General features: G+C 45.4%; 1 protein-coding gene across 2 annotated transcripts in view; it reads right to left on the bottom strand.

The window, feature by feature from the left end:
- The window catches only part of Fez1 (fasciculation and elongation protein zeta 1), a 56,706-nt gene that overhangs the window by 3,171 nt on the left and 32,982 nt on the right, over positions 1 to 20,553 (bottom strand). For both annotated transcript variants that reach the window (XM_041657812.1, XM_041657813.1), the window contains 5 exons: positions 16,614 to 16,700; positions 12,602 to 12,770; positions 8,037 to 8,308; positions 6,217 to 6,297; positions 4,216 to 4,291 (listed from right to left, as the gene is read on the bottom strand). In XM_041657812.1, coding sequence (XP_041513746.1) covers positions 4,216 to 4,291; positions 6,217 to 6,297; positions 8,037 to 8,308; positions 12,602 to 12,770; positions 16,614 to 16,700 — 685 coding nt within the window. The remainder of the gene's footprint in view (positions 1 to 4,215; positions 4,292 to 6,216; positions 6,298 to 8,036; positions 8,309 to 12,601; positions 12,771 to 16,613; positions 16,701 to 20,553) is intronic.

Raw genomic sequence — 20,553 nt, 5'->3', positions numbered from 1 at the left:
ACCACCACCCAGCTGAAACTATCTTTAAAAATATTCTACTCACATAAAAAAAAAAATGTTATTGCACCGGGCGGTGGCATACCTTTAATCCCAGCACTCGGGAGGCAGAGGTAGTCAGATCTCTGTGAGTTCGAGACCAGCCTGATCTACAAGATCTAGTTCCAGGGCAGGTTTCAAAGCTACAGAGAAACCCTGTCTCGAAAAACAACAACAACAAAAAAATGTTATTGCGATAATCCACACCTTCAATTTATTGACCACAAATAAAGTTTATCCGACAAATCTTTGCTATTTCCTGTGGGGAGGAAATGAAGTCCTGGGTGAAAGTGTATTGTTGACACACGTACAGCCAGGCCAAGAGCCCTGATGCCGCAGCCCCGGGGAAACGGCAAAACCTTCCTTTGGTCCAAGTACGGACGTTATGAATCACTGACCCTTAGCTAAAAACAGTCGAGCATACTACCTTCCTGCTGCCCTTGACTGCAACCTGAAATTGCTCCCCTGCAGAGATCAGATGATTATCAGCTGATTACCGCATCCTGGTTCAGCTGTATGCAATAAACCCACATCCTCAATTCGGATGAATAAAATTAACGGGCTGAGTGTCCAGGTTTCTCTTGGTACATCTCCGTTAGGGTATGTGACCCAGCCAACCCCAGCTTTTCTGTCTGTGTGTCTGTCCTTTCTTCATTCCTCAAGTCAGGTCAACTCCAAAGCCATGCAGGTCATAGCAGCTTCCACTACAGTGTTAGACTGTGCAGAGTTGAAGAATTGTGGACTCCAAGGGAGCCTTCACAGCGCTTGCTGAAATACCTACTTGACTTCTACAAGAAACAAACAGTAGGAAAGCTTTGAAAACCTAAAGGCTTTCATAAAAGTTTTAAAACTGCATTTTCTGGGGGTGAGACTGTAATTCAATGTTAGGACACTGGTCTAGCTCATGTTCTGTCCCCAAACAAATAAATCCTTTTCTGTTAACTAAACAACGTGCTCACATGTTCACAACTTACATGATAGAAGTCAACACAAGGAAATTCTATAAGAAAGTATCTGAGCCTTATTTATAACTTCAACAAAAGCACCCAACAATAGACTCCTTCACCAATTTAAGCTTCCTTAAACAAACTAGTGTGTCTAGCCTTTGTAGTCTTACACCACCTACGAAAATGAGAGGTCTACCTATATAGAAGACTTATCAATGAAGAAGGCTGAAGAACATGTATTAGCTTTATAACAAATATATCCTAACATACAAATATATAGAACAGTGCATGAAATAATAAGTAGTTCTGAATGTGAGACCACAGAGGATGCTACTTCCAGGACTGTTTCTTTTTTTTTTTTTTTTTTTTTTTTTTTTTTTGGTTTTTCGAGACAGGGTTTCTCTGTGGTTTTGGAGCCTGTCCTGGAACTAGCTCTTGTAGACCAGGCTGGTCTCGAACTCACAGAGATCCACCTGCCTCTGCCTCCCGAGTGCTGGGATTAAAGGCGTGCGCCACCACCGCCCGGCCCAGGACTGTTTCTATGCTGCCTAACTCTCCCCAACAGTCGTATTTCACCTTCATAAGCAGAATGAACAGTGAAGATCAGCAGGCCCTGAGTCAGGAGGCAACCATGACAAGGGTAGGATCCCAGATCCAGGTCCGTGTTGAGGCTGGGTAATGGTCAGAACTTGGAACATGGTCAGAACAGGTGAAGAATAGGACTCAATATGATGATACAAATATGGCCAGGGGAAAAGACTGAACCCATAGCCTATCAGGGTTTTGTTTCCTTTATGTTTTTTGATATATAGTCATTTCAACAGAATTAGATGCTGGGGATCCTGGTTTCTTCTGTTTGCTTCCTGCTGTACTTAAGAATTTTTAGTTACACGTGCTACAGTGGGTGTACGTGTATATGAGGGCATGCATGTGGAAGGAAGAGAGAGGACTGGAGAACTTGGTTCTCTCCTTCTACCACGTGGTCTCCAGGATGGAACTCAGGTCCCAAGCTTGGTGGCAAGGGCCTTTACCTGCTGAGCAATCTTGCTGGCTCTGTGTTGTATTTTTAGATGCAAATTCATGGAGAGATGGTCCAGCAATTAAAAGCACAGACTGCTTTTCCAGAGGATTCAAGTTCAGTTCCCAGCACCCACATGTTGACTCACAACCGTCTGCAACTTCAGTTTCAACGGATCTGATGCTCTCGTCTGTCTAATGCATGCAAATGCTGCACAGTCCTACAGGTCAGCAAAACACCCACACACATCAGATAGTAAACTCAACAAAACCTTTATAGCTCATGAAACTGCAACTATCAGGAAAACTTGTAAAATATAATTAAAATACCGCAGTAGTAACCATGATGATGGAGAAAATTAACATTATGGTTTGATCTGAAATGTCCCCCAAAATGTTCATGCACTGAGAGTTGGTTCCTAATTCAAGAATGTTCAAAGGTGGGGCTTTGGGAATGTGATCGGATCATGAGGGCTCTGAAATCATCAATGGACTGATATGTTCTCTGTTTGATGGGATATTGGCAGGGGATGGAAACTTAGGAGGCAAGACCTAGTTAGAGTGTGAGTCCCTGAGGACATGCCCGTGGGGCTCTCTGGATTTCCCAGCAGCCATGAGATGAGCAGCTGTGTCACTGTCCCCTTTCCTCCGTGATGCTCAGTCTCACCATGGACCCGGAAACAGATGGACTGAACCTCTGAAGCAGAGTCAAAAAAAACTCTGCCCTACTTTAAATTATTTCCTCAGGCATTTTGTCAGCTATATAGAACTGACCAGCACATTGATTTGCTTTGTCCACTTTTCCATATCCCTATAGTATTCTAATGATGGACACACTGGTTATAATTTCAAAATAACTGTTATTTATTATGTGTGTGTGTGCACATACATGTGTATACATTTGGGTCATGGGTCCTATGTGGAAGTCAGCAGACCATTCTACAAAGTTGGTTCTGTCTATCTACCTTTCTGTAGGTTCTGGGGCTTGAACTCAGAACTCCAGGCTTGCACAGCAGGTGCTTTGCCCACTGAGCTGTCTCACCGGCTCTAGACTATTTTTTTTTTTTTTTTTTTTTTTTGCATAGGGTTTCTCTATGTTGCTCTAGCTGTCCTGGAACTCACTCTGTAGACCTGGCTGACCTCAAACTCACATAGCATGCACAGGTCCCTAGGATCAGTTCACAGTACTGAAAAAACAATCACGGTGCATACTTATACAGATGCAGAAATCTAAACCGATTTAGATTTCTAAATTTACTTTGAAGTTAAAATTCCTGATTCTCAAGGACATGATGTCTATGAATGCTGACAAGATCTGTTTGCCACAAGATCTGCTTTTGTTCTCCAGATGGCTAGAAAGGAAGCCTTTCTTCACCCTTAACTTGGGGGTGGGGGTGCACTAGGGGATATTTGTCTTCCTAGGCGAGTGAAAAGTCCCTCTCCCTTTTTCTAGCATGACCAATAGCCCTGCAGTGGCCCATCCCCTTCAGGGCAGCCACAGTGCATTGAGCAGCCTTGTGAGCTGTCATTCAGCAAGCTTGGTTGCCTGGAAAGAAATGGAATTTCTATCGACTGAGTGTGTCACCAAGTCTCAGTCCAGAATTTTCTCCTCCTAAGAGAAACGCGATAATACCGCTATCGGACACTGGTCCTTTGAGGTTGTACTGTGTCGTATACAGATGAAAAGCGCTTTATTATGTGTTGGCTTGCATCCCCACCCCCACCCCCTTGCCCCCACGCCCCCAGCTCAGAATATCTATCAATACAGAACAAAGCATCTTAAGTGAAGAAGAGGCAGTCACTTCCTCGAAGGAAAACTGACTCTATTCTTCCCAGCCTCGTCCCGCCCCGAAAACCTTCACGTCAACACTACAGCAGGGCTCACAGACAGAGAGCACTCTGCTCCAAGGGGCCCAGGAGGACAGTTGAGGTAGAGAAGACAAAGCCCGGGAGCTGCAGGGAAAACAGAAAACTCTGCCCACCCCTCAAGGTCCTCCCCATCCTTAAAAAAAAAAACAAAACAAACAAACAAAAAAAAAACACCTGGGGGCCACAGCAGGGTATTTAAATTTTGTTTTGTTCAAGGGGATATGATATGCAGAGAATTTTGCCCCATGCAAAACTATCCTAGAGAAATCGGGGAACTGAGAACAGGAGGTGCAAAGGGCCAGGAGGGATGGCATCCTAGGCCTGGGGCTGAGGAAGAGGAACTCACTGTTTGTCAACATCTGCAGGTCTTCCACGGAGGGAGGAGAGGATTTCTTCTCGTAAGGGATGACCGTGTTCAGGTACTGCCAAGACAAGCAGGGCGGGCAGGGCCTGAGTTACTGCTCCCTCTTGGGTTCAGGCACAGTGGGCAACTTGCACAGAGACCATGCTTTGCTTTAAAATCTGGGCACCACCCACTCTCACTGGCACACCGCTACTTCAGAACTCGCTTCCTCCTCCTCATGTATCTCCAAGGCAAGGCTTTCCCCCACATTCAGTGGGGGGAACTCCCCTTGCCCCAACTTCCACATTCTTTTTTGTTGTTGTTGTTTTCCTTTTTGGAGACAGGGGTGCTTTGTGTAACAGCCCTGGCTGTCCTGGAACTTGCTCTGTAGACCAAACTGACCTTGAGCTCACAGAGATCCACCTGCCTGCCTCCCAAGTGCTGGGATTAAAGACAGGTGCCACCAACTGCCCTGCAAATTCTACATTCTTAATATAATTTTTTTTTTTTGTTCTCAGAACCTTGGAGAGTCTTTCTCCTCTCAGATAATAGCAGGGGCAGTGGGTGCAGTGCAATTTAAGAAGGAATTATTTCTCTTTTGTCAAATGACATATCCACCCCACCCAAGATCTTGACTGGCAGATTTGCTCCCTCTTAGGACACGACAAAGCAAACCCTGAGGTACCCACCCAGTGGACGTCAAAGACCCAAAAGCCAGAGAGATCTTGCCAGGTCCCAAAGAAGCCCAAGGTGATAGGTTCAAGGTCAAGCGTCCTGGATTGTAACTTGGGCCCTGTCACTGGCAGTGAGGCCCTGGAAAACTGCCCTATGACTCTGGGCCTCAGTTCTCCCAGGAATAGGAAGGGCTGGTTAGATGTCGTCTAGGATATGGCTGTAAAATTCTAATATGTAGGATTCCGTTTCAATCGTTCAAACAGCACACATACTTCACAATCACTCATCCCACCCACACTTGAAAGTTGCCAGTGCACGCACTGCCAAGCCTATTAGATTTTCTGTTCCTCCAGGCGGGGGGAGGCCAGGACTTTTCATCTTGGCACCTCCAGGACCTAGCAACAGATCACAGCACACAACCAGCAAAGCTGTTGAACTCTGCCTTAATAGCCAGAACTTGAAGCTGCATCACAGATGCTGTGGTTTGGATGTAATGTGTCTTCCAAAGGTCCATATGCAAAGCCCTAATCTGCAGGGTCATGGTGCCTGGATGCACTATGGCCTTTTAAGGCTAGGATCCAGGGGGAAGTCATTATGCAGGCCTTTCAAGGCTACTACTAAGTGTTCTCTCTTGGACTTTTATGTGTCCCACCCCCATTCTGTCTCCGTTTCTCTCTTCTCTTTGTCAAATTTAACATGGGCCTGTTTGTTCCTACACACCCACACCCACAGGGATGCCATCTTACCAAATGCCAAACCAATAAAAACAAATAAAGTTAATAACTCTCTAAAGTTAATTGCCTCGGGTATTTCATCGCATTACTTCAAAGCTGACTACATGGAAGTAAGAAAGAGACATCACAGTGTGACTTACAATCAGAGCTGGAGGGTGAAGAGGTGGTATTGAAGGCACTATCTCAGCTGGCCATCCAATATGAGAGAACTGATTAGGCACTAAGATGGGAATCTATTGTGAAACAGATCCCCCAATACACTTTATTTTTGTGGTTTGGGTTGTGAGCCTAGTCTTTAATAGCTGGGGCATCTCTCCAGCCTGTATTTTATTCTTAAGGCAAACCAATTTATAGATCTCCTTTTGGTGTTGAGTTTTAAGTTTTATTCATGTCCCAGAATTAAAACAAAAACCAAAAACGACCTTTGAAAGACATTTTCTGTGTCTTTCTTAGGAGTGGAATAAAATGTTAGGGTACCTCACACTTGCCCAAATTCTGGGATAACTTCTGTGCCTCCATCCCCCTCACTTGTGGTGCAGAAGCTGAGCTGTTAGTTGTCTAAAAGAACAAAAGAGCAAACTCTGGCTGCACATACCTGTCTGTCGGCTCCCGAGGAGCCAAAGGTCTGGCGGATGCCACTCTGCAGAATGTTGGAGATGCCTTCCATGCTGAAGCGCTAAAGAAAAAACACACTCAAGATGGGCAAAGGCTTCCTGCCCCAGTGTCACCACCCCAGGGACTTCTGTGTCTTGGCTCAAATGCTCACCAGCTGTCAAACTGCCTTGGATAAGTGGCAGATAACGTAAGTCATTGGCGTGCACAGATAAGCCAGAATTTAAGCAAGAATAGTTAGCAGTCTCAGAGATTCATCTTGGTAAGTCCCTAAGGGCTACAAGACTCCCTTGTCACTCTCTAGACTTCCTCATTTCGTCCTGTATCATGTAAACAAAAGTAATTCAGAACAACGCATCTCTGGAGAACTATGATGCCAAGATCGTAGGGTGAAGCAGAGATTGCAGCTATCAGGAAAGGCAGGCTTCCAGAAGTGGCCTGGTCCAGGAAAACTTCAAGAGTCACATGGCCCAGGCCTAATTCAATAGGTTTGTGAAAAGCAGCTTAGATAAACCTATGGACGTCATCCTGTTAATAACCATTTAGTCATCCAGCCATTTTCTGGCGTGGACCACATGTAAACCATTGTTGCTTCACGCAGTTCCAGCATTTCGACTTTGCAGACTATAGTTCTTGGCACCTTTTATTTTTGATTTTTAACGATTCTTGCTATGTGTTATGGGAGTTCCCTTATGGCTTTCCCTTTGGGAAATTTTGTGTGGGCTTTGAAGGATGAAAATACATAAAATGGCAGCCTCTCTAAACAAAATAATTCTTTGGAAAAATATCCCTGCCACCGTGGTACCATATAGCGTGATAAATCTGCCTGCTCCCACACAAGTTAACGCCAAGCTGCCAGGAAATTTAGATACGTAACACATGCTTAATAAATAAAGTATATTTGATAATCAAAATGTATAAATTCCTAAGATCTATCTACTCGGGTTCACAGTAATGTGTATCTAGCCTCGTCTTTGTTCACTTTAAGCTTTAGCTATTTGGATAAGCCACGCAAGCAACTGCAATATTCTAAAATGGAGTGTCTGATCCCCCCTCCCCCATGAAAGTCCTTTTCCCAAGGTCAGGCACTTAGACAAGTCTCTATTTCCTCGGGGGTTTAAAGAAAGTTTCTGCTTGCTAAAAAGGGAAACATTCCTATCTCTGGCACAAGGAATTTGTGACCTTTCCATTAACAGATGACTGGTGCCTATTAACTTGTCAAGGTCAATGCTAGCTTCTTCAAACCCTGACCATAAGTCACACCCCAGCTCACACGCCCCCTTTCTCCCATTTAGTCCTATATGCAAGTATAGAGTATACAAGCTGTATTTTTTTCAATAAATACACTGGTTGCCATTCTAATTCACCCTCACTTCCTATCCATCTACCTCCCCACCCTCACCCCGAGCTGTCTCCACATATCTCTTTTGAACCCCACGGAAGCAGGTCTCTGGCAGTTTTCAGCCATTCAAACAGCCCAGCAATACTCTACACAGGCCCCAAAGGGACCAGGTTGGGCAATAATCCATGCCACTAGCAGAGATCCTGAACTCCATCTTTTGAAGGACCTAGAGAACGGGTCATATCTACTTACTTTTTAATTCTTATTCAGTATGCCCTCCATTTAGACCAGAGGCCTTCAGGGAAGCCGGACAGACAGGAGGCATCCCCTGCTTTCCTGACCCACTGTCACATAGCTGGAACTCGGTAACTGTTTAGGAGTCTACCACAGGGTGGATATCAGGACATGCGATGGTTAGGGCTCCAGGCTGGCTGTTTCTAGTGCTCTGGTTCCTCACGTACCTTGAGAGGCATCTGGTTTCCCTTCTCTATTCGGCTGCTCTGCAGGCTCAACCCCTTCTCTTTCCGTCTCTTCTTCATCAGTTCCCGTTGCTCCTTCTGCTTGTTCTGAACCTCAATGAGCACCGTGATGAAGGAGTTCTTCACTTCCTTCTCAAACTCCAGCTCGTCTCTGCGGGCCAGCTGGTGGACCAGTTCCTCGGAGAGGTCACGGATGGCACCCTCTACCTGGTCCAGAAGCTCTGTCAGCTCAGGCTCAGACATGTGCCTCAGCCCTGGAGACAAAGATGGATTTGGAAAGTGATATCTTCAGACAGGCATGAAAAGGCTACAGATAGGATCATTCCTGGATGGTGTCCCCTCCAACTCCTTAGCATTTCTCTGAAAGATCATCATAATTTAGGGGAAAGGTGAGGAGGAAAGGGGTGTTATACCATGTATAAAAGAGAAAAACTAGCCGGGCGGTGGTGGCACACGCCTTTAATCCCAGCACTCAAGAGGCAGAGGCAGGCGGATCTCTGTGAGTTCGAGGCCAGCCTGGTTTACAAAGGGAGTTCCAGGACAGGCTCCAAAGCTACAGAGAAATCCTGTCTCAAAAAACCAAAAAAAAAAAAAAAAAAAAAAAAAAAAAAAAAAAAAAAGAGAGAGAGAGAGAGAGAGAGAGAGAGAGAGAAACCTAAGACAGGTGGTGGTGGTGCATGCCTTTAATCCCAGCACTGGGGGAAGGGGGGCAGAGACAGGCAGATCTCCATGAGTTCGAGGACAGCCTGGTCTACAGAACTAGTTCCAGGACAGCCAAAGATACACAAAGAAACCCTATCTTTTTTTTTTTTTTTTCGAGACAGAGTTTCTCTGTAGCTTTGTTGCCTGTCCCGGAACTAGCTCTTGTAGACCAGGCAGGCCTCGAACTCCCAGAGATCCGCCTGCTTCTGCCTCCTGAGTGCTGGGATTAAAGGTGTGCGCCACCACCGCCCGGGGAAACCCTGTCTTAAAAACAAACAAACAAACAAAGTAGAGGAGAAAAAAGTGTCCACAAGGGAGCACGGGCACTCTGTAGCCAGTGAAGGACATGCCCGGCTTTGATACCTTGTTCGCTCTTCATCTGCCCTCTGTCTCTGTCATATTCACATAGAATAGGTTGATAGGGAAAATACTGCGGCTTTGGTATCTGTGATGAGCACTGACATAAGAGGAAGTGTTTTCTCCCAAGAAGTCATGGAGACAGTTGGCATCAACACGAACATGACCTGAGGGTGTATGGTCCTGTGCCTCAGTATGCACTGCACTGGGGAGACCCAGGGAAGACTGGGGAAGGGAAGGGAAAAATGAAGCCTTATCAATCAGCAGGCTACTTCCGGAGACAAAGAAAAGGAACCAGAGATTACAGACGTGGATACTTTTAACATCTTGTTGCATAAGTCTGTGTAAATTATAATATCTTTAGATCACTGTCAATGAATTGACTCTTCAAAAAGGGTAGGAAAGCCAGGCACAGTGGCACATGCCTTTAATTCTAGTACTTGGGTGGCAGAGGAAGATGGATCTCTGTGAGTTCAAAGATAGCCTTGCTTACATAGAGTTTCAGGTCAGCAGTCACGTCCACATAGTGAGTCACTGTCTACTAAACAGACAAGTAAACAAAGTAAAGCAGTAGAGACATTTTTTAAATGTGTATGGGTGTTTTACCTGCACGTATGTAACAGGTACCCACAGAGGCCGGAAGAGGGCATCAGATCCCCTAGAACTGGAGTTACATATGGTTCTAAGTAGCCACGTAGGTGCTGGGGAACTGAACTTGGGTCCTTTGCAAGAATATCCACTAATCTTAACTGCTGAGCCATCTCTCCAGCCCTTGCTGTTTTGTTTTTTGAGACAAGGGCTCAGTATGTAGCCAGGGATGGTCTCTAGCTCTCACTCCTCCTGCCTCAGCCTTCCGAATACTGGTACTGCAGGTATGTGCTTACCACACCCAGTCAGCAGAAAAGATTTTAAATCTTCCTGGTCCAGGGCTGAGGATGAATTGGGTGGCAGAACATTTGCTTAGCATGGAAGAAGCCCTGACCTCAGATCCTAGCAGAGAGAGAGAGAGAGAGAGAGAGAGAGAGAGAGAGAGAGAGAGAGAGAAACTCCAGAGAGAGAGAGAGAGAGAGAGAGAGAGAGAGAAACTCCGGGGAGAGAGAGAGAGAGAGAGAGAGAGAGAAACTCCACCAGAAAGAAATGATCATGTGTTGATGAAAGAGAAGCCAGCTACTTATGTATTGAAATGTTTCAAATGACACTGTATCCCATAAGCACACTAATTTGCCATATGCCAATTAAGCATATTAGTAAAATAGATATAATAGATTTAGGGAGCCCCTTTTCTGTCACCTCAGGGCCCTCTTTCCCTTCTCATTCCTGCTCAGCCTGGGTGTCTGCTCACTCAGTTGGTTCTTCTTGCTCTGTTTTGCTCTTTGAGCTGCCCTCCTCCTGTTTTTTTTTTTTGTTTTTTTTTTTTTTTTTTTTTTTTTTTTGCCATTTCACTCTGCTTTGCTGATTGCTGCTGTTTGGGCCCTTTGTGTGGTGAGAATGGCCTGACTGGGCGGGTGGTGAATGCAGCTAGGCATCTAAACCCACTCCATCACCCTATTGGCTTCCTGCAGTGACCACACCCTGCCTGCTTCATCTCTTCAGGGCCAGCAGTTTTGCTTTCAGGACGTGGTGCCTGATTTTTTTTTAATCTCAATTTTTGCCACCTCTTCCTGAAACTTTGACCAAGGTTCCCTGACCGACGGGGGCGCCTTCTCTCCCAGCCCCACCCTCTCATTCCCAGTGGCCTGGCTGCAAGAGCAGGCCTCCTCCTGTAGATCACACAGTCATCCCTGAGATGGCTGCTGATTTGTACGCCGTTTTCATTTCACGCTTCATCTAGCCTGCTCTTAGTCATTACGATAAATCTGTGTTAGAGATCTCTGTAATGTGAGACAGGCATTAAAAGACTGGACTCCGGAGTTCATCGCCCTGGTTTCAAGAGCTATCTGTACTGCCCCTTATAATGTATACAGGGTGCAAAAAAAAGCATCAGTTGAAAATGGGGTCTTCACTCTCCCTACTGAAAGAAAGGAAGAGTGTTGAGGGTGTGGCTCAGTGAGAGTGTATGCATGAGGCACTGGGTTCAATTCCCAGCCCTAAACAACACACACACACACACACACACACACACACACGGGAGGCAGAGAGAGAGAGAGAGAGAGAGAGAGAGAGAGAGAGAGAGAGAATTTTCCTCTTCTCTATCTCCCTTCTCTCTTAGAATTTCTCTGTCTGCCCTTCTCAAACATATATTAAAAATTTAATAGTTAAATAAGCCTCCTCCCATCTCCACAGTTCAGGAAGATTTCCTTCAGGAATTGAGAGCCACTGCTTTGAAATAAATGTAATCATCATGACCTAATCTCCCACTGTTCTGGAAGCACAGGGCCTAGCTCATCCACCTGACTACAAATTGCAAAACCTACTTAAGGTAATGGGCTCCATTCACTTAGTTATAACAAGAGTACAATCTCCTTCAGCTTTTGCTGTCCTTTGGAGGATTGCCTGTGATCTGTAGACTGTTCTCATTTAATGCTTACTCAGTAATAAAATTGCCCCCCAACTGTACTTTTGTGGGAAGGATTTTCGGAGTGGCAAGGAGCTTTTGTTTATGATTCTATTTCTCCAACTGTGGGCTTGGACAAATCCCTTAACCTCCAGATGAGAATTCAGTCTTGAGAGGCATGGCGTGAAGTTAGTTTGAGGATGGCACATGGAAAAGACTAAGACTGCTAGCTCTTATTCTCTCTTTCTGTCTCTCTGTGTTTCTCTGTCTCTGTCTCTGTCTCTCTCTCTCTCTCTCTCTCTCTCTCTCTCTCACACACACACACACACACACACACACACACAGAATACTGAAGCTTGGACCTAGGATACTACGGTATCATGAATGCACGGCAAATGCTACAGTCACTGTCCTACCGTGTGTGTGTGTGTGTGTGTGTGCATACATATATTCAGTGTCCTAGTTATTCTACATTAGTCTTGTTTGGTTACCTTTAGCTCTTCAATTTTATTCTACATTTTTTTTTTCTGTAGAAACACTGACTTTTCTCCTAATACCAAGTCAGGAAGGTGTTACCTTTCTCCTGGATTTTCAAACTCTGCTCTAGGGCAAAGACCAAGTTCTGACAGCCAAATATAAGCAGTACCTGGGCGGGACACAGTGGCACAGTCTTTTTTTTTTTTTTTTTTTGGTTTTTCGAGACAGGGTTTCTCTGTGGTTTTGGGGCCTGTCCTGGAACTAGCTCTTGTAGACCAGGCTGGTCTCGAACTCACAAAGATCCGCCTGCCTCTGCCTCCCGAGTGGCACAGTCTTTAAATCTGAGGCAATCTTTTAATCTGTGAGGTCAAGAGCAGTCTGGTCTAGATAGCGAGTTGCAGGCCAGTCAAGGCTTCATAGTAAGAACTCTAGTACGAAATATATATCCACAAAAAGCAGTACCCGGCACCAAGGAGGAGTCTGGTTCTTCTTAGTCAACCCAGCCCAGAGCCCTCACCTTCATAGGACCAGTTTTTGTTGAAGGTCTGTGTCAAGGCCTGCATCTCTTGCAACAGGACTGAGTCTGCCTGGGATGAGATGTCTCCTCCGTCCTCCTCTTCCAGCACCTCCTCTTCCTCGTCAGGATCTGGGGAGCTCTGCATCATTTCTTCGATCTCCTCAATCACCTAAGGATACAGCACAAGCTCTGGTCCCTCCTGGGGTGCTCCAGTTCACCTGAGTACTCAACAGCATGCCTAACTCATTCTCTGTCTTCATAAATATTGGATAATAATAAAAATAGACCCGATCAAAGGATTGCACGTAGTCTGTCTTTAATGTAAAGCACTTTCGTGTAAACCTCTTCCAAGCGCTCCATTTAGATGAATGCATTATTGGAAATTAGCAGCTCTTTCAGGAAATGAAGCAGGGCTGCCTGGAAGTAAACATTTACTTCAGTTTGCTGAACATTTTGTTTCTGAGTTGGAAAGTATTGTATCTGCCCAACTATAACACAAAACCCAGGCCATTAATTGTCACACTTCTTGCAACATGGGGGAGGGGGGAGGAGGGGGAAGGGATGCACACATTCCCGGAACAACTCCAAACGAGGAGGAAAACAACTGTTTCTCCAGAATTCTCCTAGACAGGAATCGAAGCTGTCCAGTACAATCTGAAGCTAAAGATCATAAAATGATAGGACAACCAATGTCTGGAGAGGAAGAAAAAAAGGCAAGAAGCCCAGCTCTGAACTTTACTGTTAATGGGGCTCAGCTCCTACAAGCTGAGGGTCAAGACAGGCGCTGACACACAGAATGAATGAAGTGGACACTAGCTGTTGGCACATAAAGAAAGGGAGTAAGCCACGCCCTCATGAGGAAGTGGGTCTGGATGAGTTTAGTGGCAACAGCACACTCAGACACGTCCTTCTCATCCCAGTGCTGAGGGACTCAACTTCTGATGCCACCTTTAGACGGTGATCTTGGAGCCAGGTCTTGTCCTGCTGGGCTGGACTGGAAGTAACAGGCTTAGGGTTTCTTCTTTTGAAATAATTCCTGTTTTTATACACAGACTTTCTCAAATCGACCTGCAGATTTAGGACATGCCTCACCTTTGAAGGGCATTTTATAAAATGTGACCCTCCTTCAGGGTTTTCTGGCTGAGAGTAATTTCCCTGTGACTGTGATGGTCCATACCAATAGTCATCTGGGAGGCAAACCTCTGAGCATGGCTGTGAGGGAGTTCTAATTAAGTTAGCTGGGGAGGTCAAACCCACCTTAAGTATGGGTAGCACCATTCTACGGGCAGGGAGTCCTGGAGGGGCCAATGTGGAGGCACACACCTTTAATCCCTACACTTGGGAGGCAGAGGCAAATGAATTTTTGAATTCAAGGCTAACTTGTTCTAAAAGATGAGTTCCAGGTAACTCAGGGCTATATACTAAGACCTGGTCCTGAAAATAAAATAAAATAAAATAAAATAAAATAAAATAAAATAGAAAGGAGAATGTCGCGAGCCACCTTTTTGGGGTGACTTCTGCCAGGCTCCTAGCCACAGCGGGTTCATACATTCCAGGGTAGGGGCGTGAAGATTAGAAAAGTTAGGTAGGAGGAACAGAGATAAGAAAGAAGCACACAGAAACATAGGATAGTACCAGGAGTACCATTCAGTCTCTACTGCATACTGAGTTCTTACTTCTGAGTTCTGAGTCCGCCCATGTTTAATTTTCCATACACCTTTATACCACAATACGAAAGGGGGAAGGAGGCAAAAGACTGCTTTGGCAGGATACGAAGGACTACCAGAACAGTTACTTGCCCCAGTACTTGAGACATCAAGCCATTATTTCTGTTGTTTGGGCAATGAACCCACCCTAGACCAAGTATCCTGAAGGCAGCCACTCCCTAGGTCAAAACTCCTTTTCCAAAAGAAAGATGAGCTTGCTTTTGTTCAGTATTTGTTCAAATTAATGAAAAAGGTGACGAATAGAGAGCCTATCAATGCGGCACGATCCCTCCCTTCAAGTCACAATAAAAACTGCTAGCCCTGGACCTGGAGAGGTGAGTCTACAATTAAGAGCACTTGCTGCTCTTCCACAGTTCTTGGGTCCAGTTCCCAGCACCCACCTGGTAGCTCTTGTTTGTAACTACACTTCTAGGGAATCTGACACCCTCTCTAGGCACCAGGCACCAACATGCATAGAGGCTCTCACATATTAGACATAAAGTAAAAATAAATCTATTTTTAAAAATTATTATGTATATAGTGTTCTGCCTGCATGTTAGTCTGCATATCAGAAGAGGGCACCAGATTTCATTATAGGTTGAGTTTGAGGCCAGCCTGGTCTATATAAAGAGTTCCAGGCCAGTTAGAAACAAAGCAAAACATGTTCTTTTTGAGATAGGATTTCTCTGTAGCTTTGGTGTCCTGGAACTAGCTCTTGTAGACCAAGCTGGCCTCGAACCCACAGAGATCCACCTGCCTCTGCTTCCTGAGTGCTGGGATTAAAGGCATGCGCCACCACTGCCTGGCTTAGGCATGTTCTTTTATTTTGTGTTTGTTTTGTTGTTTTTTGAGACAGGGTCTCATTCAATAAGGTTGGCCAAGAGTTCCTGTCCCTCCTGCACCTCCCTCCCAAGCACTGCATTTACAGGTATGGACACCGCACCTGTTCTTGACATGATTTCCTTCAATCCCGTATCTTTTCTTTTCTTTTTTAAGATTTATTTACTTATGGCCTGGCAGTGGTGGCACACACCTTTAATCCCAGCACTCAGGAAGCAGAGACAGGCGGATCTCTGTGAGTTTGAGGCCAGCCTGGTTTATAAGAGCTAGTTCCAGGACAGGCTCCAAAGCTACAGAGAAACTCTGTTTAAAAAAAAAAAAAACCAACAACAAAAGATTTATGTATTTTTATGTACAAGAGTGCTCTGTCTTCATGCACACCAGAAGAGGGCACCAGATCACCAGATTCCGTTGCAGATGGTTGTGGCTGCTGAGAATTGAACTCAGGACCTCTGGAAGAGCAGCAAGTGCTCTTAACCGATGAGGCATCTCTCTCCAGCCCCAATCCCCTATTCTTTACCCATATTAAATCCTACTTTTTAAAAAAGTAAATGAAAAGAAAAAACTGAATCCTACTTTTAGCCATAGGCTTGAAGATCACCTCTACTAAGATGTTCTTTCTGGCTCTGCTGATCCCAGGGGCGCGCACTCAGAACAGCTCGAAAGCTGGCGTGGTGTCCAGATCAAATAAGCACTTCCAGATGTTTGTTGACTGAGAAGAAGACTCAACACTTCTGAAGTGAGGAATCACTAAAACTACATCATAAACTCCATCCCTAAAGTGAAACATGGCCTCCCCCTTCCCACAAAGGCAGACTGTCTCTAAACACCCTTTGGAAGGCTAAAAATTTCCAGAGTTCTATAAAATGTGATAAAAACATCCACCACAGAGAAAACTCGCCTGTTACCATGTCTTCAAAAAACAAACATTTAAGACCCCTTCCTTAAGTGCCCAAGCTCCAAGTATAAGGAATCTACAGAGAGCTGGGCATAGTGGTACATGCTTTTAATCCCAAAACTTAGGGGGCAGAGACAGGGGATCTTTGAGTTTGAGGCCAGCCAGGTCTACAGAGCAAGTTCCGGGTCAGCCAGGGCTACACAGAGAAACCCTGTCTTGAGAAAAACAAAATTAAACAACAAAAGGAAACAAATAAAAAATAAGATTAAAAAAGAAAAAAAAAGTCTACAGAAGCTTTTCAGGAAGTAAAGCCAGGAAACTGAACATGGCTCCGGCTCTCATTACTAACTGCTACAACCAACCCAGGTCCTAGGAACTGTGTCCATGTCTACTGTGAGCAGATCAACTGAGACATAAAGAGAAATTAAGCTCTTACCAAAGCTACTGAACTCATCAGCAAGGCACCACGAGACCGCACATCTTTCTTCTAACTTGGATGGATGAGGCACATTTTCCTATTAGAACAAAGCCTCCCTCCCAGGACATGAGCGGGAATTCAAGTTCATACCTGATCAGCTGTGAGTAGAGGCTCTTCATTGATGCCAGAGTCATTTTCGCTCTTCTCATTGAACTCTTCTTCTTCCTTCTCGTGGATCTGAAGGAGAAGGGGCAGTGACAATGTAACCATCAGCAGTAGACTAGCTAAGCTGCCCCTTTCTAGCTTCCCGCTGTCTAAACGCCCCAACCATTAGCACCAAGACTAACTGAAGGGCTGTTTTAGCCTCCTGTCGTGTAAAGAGGGAATATGGAGAGGAGTCTGAGTTTCATCTTCTTCTGTCACACAGTGGGCATTGCCAGCATGGCCAGAAGAAGACAACAGGGTAGGAGTGGGCAGCACCATTCTGACTCAAGGGGCTCATCAGTACTCTTTAACTCCCAAGCAGGTTCTCCTCGGATGAAGCAGGAACCTACTCACAGTGAGTGACATCACAGCTAGCTCATGCAGCAAATATATTCTTTAAGTAGTGTCAGTTGGGCAAGAGAGAGGAAGGGAAGAAAGGAACGAAAGGGAAGAAAAGAGCAAGGAGGACAAACTAAAGCCTAAGAAAAACAGTGAAAAGGGAATTCTGTTTAGTTCATTTGTCCTGTGCCCCCTCGACTCTATAATCCAAAGAGTCTAGAAGTTCACAACTATTGAGATGCCTGAAGATGTCTAAGTCCAACAATACATCTGCAACAACTCTGGCTTCACTGGCCATACTGCGAACCGTTAAGGATCCAGAGTTTATGTTCGCATCCTGCACACATTCAGTCACCCACCCTAAGAATCTCTCCTTCCAAGAATCCAGCTGAAAATCATACAGGTGTTGGCAAGAGAGATCCAGGAAATCCCTCCACAGAGCCACCTTGCATATAGAAGCTGGTCTTCCTTGGTTCTAAGAGCTGATATGTTGGTTGGCCTGTCCCCCAGGACACTTTTTCCTATTCTATCAGGAAGCACTGGGGTGAGGTCCCAGCTGCCATGTTATCTAGCCTCAAAACGTCCTTCTTTGAGCTCCACTCTGGCAGGTACTCCCCAGCTATGCACATCCCCTCCTATCGCTACCTAAAGCCAGGACGTTGTCATTATAAGGAAAAACATTCAGTAAATATATCATGACTGCCATCTGTTCTCAACCTGGAGAAGGGGCAAGGCAGGTAGGGAGAGGGAATCACCAGAGGAGCTGTTGGGCAGATGGCAGCATCTATTTCTGCAGTGGAATGCATCATAGGCTTGTGTCCCTGCCAAGGCTCCCACCCGTGGTACTGCTTGTTTGCATAGCTCCCCACCGGGCAGAACAAAACTCCTGGGGCCACACTTTGTTCATAGCTACATTTACATGGCAGAACTTCCCAAGAGTCAGGCGGTCCTGAGGTAGGAATGTGGCTCCTTTTGGGAAACGGGAGGATTTTGTCTTCTGTATGAATTACTTTTTTGTTTGCTTGTATTATTTATATGAGTCCTCTGTCTGCAGGAACACCTGTGTGCCAGAAGTGAGCATCAGATCCCACTCATAGATGGTTATGAGCCACCATGTGGTTGCTGGGACTTGAACTCAGGTTCTCTGGAAGAACAGCCGGTGCTCTTAACTTCTGAGCCATCTCTTCAGCCCCTGAACTTATAAGTCTCTGACAGGAACCTTAGTCTATAACTCAAATCAGATATGAAGGGCTGAAACGAAGGCTATGGAAATGCAATGTGTAGCTATGTATGGTGGTGTACACTTGTAATCCCCAGGAACCTGCCTGACTCCACTCTGAAGGCAGAAGCCATTCTGCTGTTGTTTAAAAGAAGTTTCTACATACTTTAAGAGTCAAGTTTCTTGGAACCTGACCTTCTCCAATCCATGACCTTTCTTTCTTTAGTTTGTTTTTTTGTTTTTGTTTTGTTTTTTGAGACACAGTTTCTCTGGGTAGCTTTGGAGCCTGTTCTAGAACTTTATAGACCAGGCTCGCATTGAACTCAGAGATCTGCCTGCCTCTCCTTCCCGAGTGCTGGCATTAAAGGTGTGCACCACCACTGCCCAGCCCTTGATTAGCCGAGAATATGTTCACCCTCCCTGATCACATGATGTTTTTGGAGGGTTTTTTTTTTTTCTGTATTTTCTTACTGCCCCATTGTCTCTCTTCTGTAAATCTGCTTTGCAACCACTCCTTTGATTTTAGTTACTAGGGGTCCCAACAACGGATTCAGGCTGCTCTCTTTAACCTGACTTAGGAGGCAGTGCTGGCCTGCCCTTAAACTTGCTTTAAATTTAGCTCAAATTGTGGTAGTGGTTTTATTCTTGCCAGTGGGATTAACAATCCCAGCAATCAAGTGGCTAAGAGAGGGTAGCATGAGCTACATAGTCCAATACTTTATCAAAAAAAAAAAAAGATTACAGATAGAGCTCAAAGACAAAGGCCTAGATTCATCCTGAAGAAACAAGGAAAGACCAAGCGTGGTCAAGCCTGCCTCTAACCCCAGCGGGTTGGAGGCAGATTGATCAGGAGTTCAAGGTCATTCTCAGACCATTTCTACCCAGGTCGTTCCAGGCCTGAGCCCCAGAAGACCAAAACCAGACGCAAGGCAAATGGGTGCTTGCACTTTCTGAAATGTGGTCAAGCATCAATGCATTTTCTTTACTAACTCAATACTGCACCTTTGAACTAGATCCTCTTCTGCCCCAAGTTTCTCCCACACGTGGCGGGCGGGGTTTGTTGGGAAGGAAGGCTAATGGCTAGACATCTGTTAATGAGCCCCAGCTGTGGCCCGGGTGAGGCACTCCTCGAGTGCTCTTTCCTGTTGCCCTCTCAGGTCTGGGAATAAATTATTAGGATAAGACAAAGATCTGAAAGCCAATGACAGCCTTAGGAAAGTCATCATGTGCAATGTCACTGCTGTGAGTACTATAAGGGTTCCTTGTTTTCTTTCTCCAAAATCAGGCATGAGGGAAAAAAAAATAAACCAAAAGGCTCAGCACACACAATGCACCCCAAGAGAGCCCGGCTCCTCCCGCCTCCCGCTACCTTTGCTCAGTCACAGGCTTCAGCATATCCGCCCAGTTTCAGGTCTCCATCTTCTGTCTGGTTTGTGTTCTAACTCTCCATGCTGCCTCTCCTCAACCTGGTTTCACCAAGTTTGTGCATCCTCCCCCCCCCCCCCCACACACACACGCACATGTGCGCACATACACACACAAAACGCTTCCTGACTCTGCTTTGCTCAGACAGTTTCTGTCACTTCTGGACAAACCTTTTCCCATCACGCTGGCTGTTTACAGACTCCACTTTCCTCCCAAACTGAGGTAGTATTTTGAGCAAAAGGCTTAACCAAACAAGAAAGGAAGGGTGGCGCACACCTTTAATCCCAGCACTCCGGAGGCAGAGGCAGGCGGATCTCCGTGAGTTCAAGACCAGCCTGGTCTACAGAGCTAGTTCCAGGACAGGCTCCAAAGCCACAGAGAAATCCTGTCTCGAGAAACAAAACAAAAGAAAAAAACAAAAAACAACAGCACTGGATACTACGGTGTAAGGATGCTCCTACGATTATGTGAACAGACATCAGAGTCACTTCCTTGGCCACTTGTGTGGCATGAGAAAGGTACCTCCCCCAAATGATCCACAAGCTTGTCACGTGGCATCCATTTATTTGTGGACCAAACCTGACAGCCCTTTCCACTGCTGTCAAAGCGAATGAGGATCTCGTAAGGAAAAAAGTATCCACCCAAAGTCTTTCTTCCTAGAATTAAGGAGACATAGATCCAGAATGGGAGCTGACCATAGCAAGCTTTTTTTATCATCTTGCTTTGAGGAGAAGATGTGCATCAGGATTGCCACCATGAAATAAAAGTTGGAAACTCATGCAGAGCCTCTAACACTTGCTGTGTAGCAGTCCACAGAAGGCTTAGGAGTCTGCTGAGTCCCTGTGCCCAACAGCAATTATAAGCCAGGGCCTTTTGCTAAGGCATCCCAATTTATCCTGTTCC

This window comes from Microtus oregoni, unplaced genomic scaffold (assembly GCF_018167655.1).
Source record: "Microtus oregoni isolate MIOR12 unplaced genomic scaffold, Mior012 000008F_ref0000371, whole genome shotgun sequence".
NCBI lineage: Eukaryota > Metazoa > Chordata > Mammalia > Rodentia > Cricetidae > Microtus > Microtus oregoni.
The sequence above is the reverse complement of the archived record's forward strand: the minus strand, read 5'-3'. Positions and strand labels throughout refer to the sequence as shown.